Here is a 3,894-nt window from a genome sequence, read left to right on the forward strand (position 1 = left end):
AAAACTCCCCCACAAACAGAAAAGAAATATGGGGAGAGGATTTTCACATAAAAATCAAGGAATACAACCCACATCTAGCGGGTTTAAGCCACAAGGAACCACTTATAATGAACTAGCTCAAGACTCTAATGTGGGGCCATAGTGGGTCAAAAAAAATGTAACAGATAGTTCAATAGTCAAAATACTTGTCTTGGTCTAAGGAAAGTGGACGACTCAAGAGCTAGCTTTTGAGCTAGGTAAGGTCCATGGCTAATAATGGGAGGAGGCAATGATAGGTTGAAAAGAGAAGATTCAATAATTTAGGGGAGTTGTACTTGTTTGAATGTATATAACTTCATGCTTTACATGTTTTGCATATGTCGTAGTAAAAGAATTAATGCTTCATTTATCTAACTCCTTTCATGTTATCCTATTTAGTATGTTTTTCATGTTATCCTATTTGGTATGTTTAGACTAGTTAGCAAAAGTACAAAAGCAAGGGAAAGGAGATAAATTCCTTCAAAATAATTGAAAATTCCCAAAAAAAAAAAAAAAAAAATTGGTTCCTTAGGCTAGTATCTTTTGGTACTTCATATGGCATCTAGTTCTATTCATCTTAATAGAGACATGCACCAAGCTCACACACAAAGCAGCACTTACTAACATCATCCCAATCATGAACACAAACACTTCATATGGCATCTAGTTCTATTCATCTTAATAGAGACATGCACCAAGCTCACACACAAAGCAGCACTTACTAACATCATCCCAATCATGAACACAAACCCACACTATTTTGTGACACAAGGAGGGAATACAGGCTACTAAGGAATCATGGACATCAAAGAATCGTTATGGAAAACATCCCAAAGATGAAGGAACAAAATGAAATTTGACATACAAAGTACATGGCATTAATATACTTACATAGTTGGCCAATGTAATCATATATAATCATGTGACTTTCAGGTAACCCTGCCTCTACTGTCATCTAGTTCTTCTGGTGAAATGTTGGTGGACATTCTAAATAATAATTTTCAGCACCAATTAAATGACTACAAGATTGGCAAAAAGGAGAATAACCATATAACCTGTAGGGCCAGTTGTAAAACAATTGAAAGAATGTCTATCTACCTGGTTCAAACTTGTAATCTGGTAATATTCGTCATCATCATCTCTCCTTCGACATGTGATATCATCTCTGTTATGATTGCAAACGAAGATTGAAAAACAATCAGTTTATAGAGCCATTCTAATTATATATAAATGATATAATCAAACCAAACAAACAAACCTACCCAGGGAAAAACTCAAACGGCTCGTAGGCTGAAACAAAAAAATTCTCTCATCTTCTTCTTCAATGGCAAACCTTTGTAACCTGTTGCAAATCAAAAAGCTCAATCTAAACCATAAATCAAGCCAAAACAGATAACCAAGCACTATCAAACAAATTCAAAGCAAACAAGCATTATTTTAAAATCAAAATAATCAATAAAAAGGTTTAACCTATAATTGAAACAAACAATAAAATGTTTTAAACAACACTTACAAATTAAACTCTTACATCTCTAGGCACTCTAATACAGCAAGCAAAAACAGCTATCAAACTTCTCCACTGCAATGGGTTTCTTCTTTACCCGTCTTTCCTCTGTTCTACTATACATCCTGCAACAAAATAAAAAGTCCCAAGCAAACAAACGCAGCCACACAAATAACACACTCACAACTAATCTGAACATCTAAAAGACTTCAGGCAACCTTACTTAAGAATCGTCTTTAATGAAATTTGGCAGGACAGAGTTCTAAATAGTTGTTTTACGACCGATTAGCAAGACGTTTTCTATTGGGTGGGTTAGCGGTTGACCTAGATACAAAGTACGAAAAACGTTGTACGAGCGACCATACAGTGATATGGCATGGCACGTACCTATAACTTCGCACAAAATAAGTATGAAAAGACCTCCCTATACCACCAAGATGTCATGATCTCATCGTACCCTCTTCGCCCTCTCCTCAATTTCGTACGAAAGGCACTCATGTCCTCTTTTTTCCAAGCGACCAAGTAAATATGCTTCGTCATTTCTCGTGCAATTCCACTTCCTCCTTTCTCCTGAAATTCGACTGCAAACCATTTGTGAGAGGGACAGACGAAGACAGAATCATGCTTCAAATAAACTAAAACAAACCTGAGCTCTGTCATGTTCAATTCCTTGTGGCGAGCGCCCATCTTCACCCGTTTGCCTGTATCAAATAATGAACCAATAAGCAAGCCAACCGCCAAAAAATATGAAAAGCTGCGGAGGATCTGTATCAATAAGACCATAGAAAAACTAATTAAAACCCTTAGTGTGAAATAATATATAAACACCGTCAACCTCCCGTACAGTATCAAGAATACCATAAAACAATTCTGGCGGCTCTATGCAACAAAAATAAAATAAAAATGCCCAGGTGAAGGATGCACACAGGTCAATACTGCACAAATTAATGTTAAAACCCATCCTCTATGGGGTTAGCTATTTACCTGGAGCATGCTTATCGATTATAGGTTCAGGACATATCTCAATTGTAAGTAAAACAGAGAAATGATCGAATGCTTGCCGACATGGACCGACGGAATTTGTACATGGACTGGCCGAATTCGTACCTGCAGAGAGAGTATATTGAGAGTCACCGAAAGTTTTTCGTCTTTTTGATAAACCGAGAAAGAAGAATCGGTACTTACCTAGCCTAATAGAACGAATGCGGCAAACACGTGTACGATCATCCTTTGGCACGTTCGAATTAGTCCTGCGTGTCGTCTCATTCCCCAAATTCACTGCAAAACTTTTAAACACCGCATTAGACCGCGTCTGCAGCCGATTGAGACAGATAAACATATATGGAAACAAGTGAGAAAGCACAAGACAAATTCAGAATCCGAAACTTCTCGTTTCATAATCTCCCTCCATTGCGACCCTTCTCTTCACCTGTTGCATAATTATTAAGCAGGCCAAAACCATTAGGCGAGAATTGCCCAAATAAATAAAAGCACAATCTCTACGGTGAACGCCCCTGTGATTTTCCACGGCTTCACTGTGCAATAGAAATAATGAATGAAAACTGTTGAACAGTTTGCGTTCTATGCATAGCCATTATCTACCAGGCATTTTTTCCCTGTACAAACTTAATAGCAAAATCTATATATGTCGAAAAATAAACGCATACCTGTTCCTCCACTTCCCGGATCACAAGCGTTTCATCTCTTGCAATTCTTCTCCTCTACATAAATGCAAACAAAACAAAGTCGCCTGTGCAAGCAATGCAAACAGAATGGCAAAGAAAAGGAGAAAGCGCCAAGTACAATCAAAACAGAAAAAATAAAAAAAAAACTGTAAAAATCCAAAATGCATGGCCATGCAACGGAGGAAACAAGCATTGACAGAAAACAAAGCAAACCAATGCAGTGCAGACGAGAAAAGAATATGAGATGAAAGTGAGACAGTTCTGTGTGCTAGAAATTGTCTTATATACTCTCCCTTTCAAACGGTCACAATCTCTCTGAACTCATAGCTTTTTGGGAAGGAAGTGAACGTGCCATCAACATTCCACTTCCAATTGGAGTTCCATGCAAATCTGAAATCGCCATAGAAAGAAATTTGAATTCCTCTGCTTTTGTAAGGTTCCAGTATTATGGTTTGGTTTTTATTTCTTCACACCTCTCTCGCTTCGTTTAATTTGAACATACATTTTATTAATAGAAACCCCCTTGGCGCGTGTGAAAAAAGAAAAAGCAAAAGCATGCTATAAATAGAAGCTGATGTTGGAATGTTTAGCCAACGAGGTTAAAGAACGGAGTAGGTGGAATATTTAGCCAACGAGGTTAAGGGAGTAGGTTATTTTTACCTATAATTTTATTTATCTCTCTTTTCA

At 37.3% G+C, this 3,894-nt stretch overlaps 1 protein-coding gene across 1 annotated transcript; it reads right to left on the reverse strand.

Annotated features, from left to right (window-relative positions):
• Positions 1 to 1,916: 1,916 nt before the first annotated feature.
• LOC149216402 (uncharacterized) lies at positions 1,917 to 3,610 on the reverse strand. Its single transcript, XM_089389938.1, has 5 exons — positions 3,560 to 3,610; positions 3,190 to 3,243; positions 2,507 to 2,834; positions 2,169 to 2,223; positions 1,917 to 2,103 (listed from the first exon to the last, which is right to left on the reverse strand). Exons 1-5 carry the CDS (start codon positions 3,608 to 3,610, stop codon positions 1,971 to 1,973), a joined length of 621 nt encoding a protein of 206 aa, XP_089246064.1. The 3' UTR covers positions 1,917 to 1,970.
• Positions 3,611 to 3,894: the final 284 nt, after the last annotated feature.

Source organism: Pinus tabuliformis, chromosome 1_1 (assembly GCF_031772625.1).
Source record: "Pinus tabuliformis cultivar Carrire ecotype Pingquan chromosome 1_1, CPIR1, whole genome shotgun sequence".
NCBI lineage: Eukaryota > Viridiplantae > Streptophyta > Pinopsida > Pinales > Pinaceae > Pinus > Pinus tabuliformis.

Excerpts from the sequence above, each read along its gene's own strand:
- LOC149216402 (XM_089389938.1), bottom strand. The coding sequence starts at position 3,610 with ATGGCGATTTCAGATTTGCATGGAACTCCAATTGGAAGTGGAATGTTG. Across the intron at positions 2,224-2,506 it reads AATCGATAAGCATGCTCCAG|GCAAACGGGTGAAGATGGGC; the intron begins GTAAATAGCTAA and ends TATTTGATACAG. Across the intron at positions 2,104-2,168 it reads TTGAACATGACAGAGCTCAG|TCGAATTTCAGGAGAAAGGA; the intron begins GTTTGTTTTAGT and ends AATGGTTTGCAG.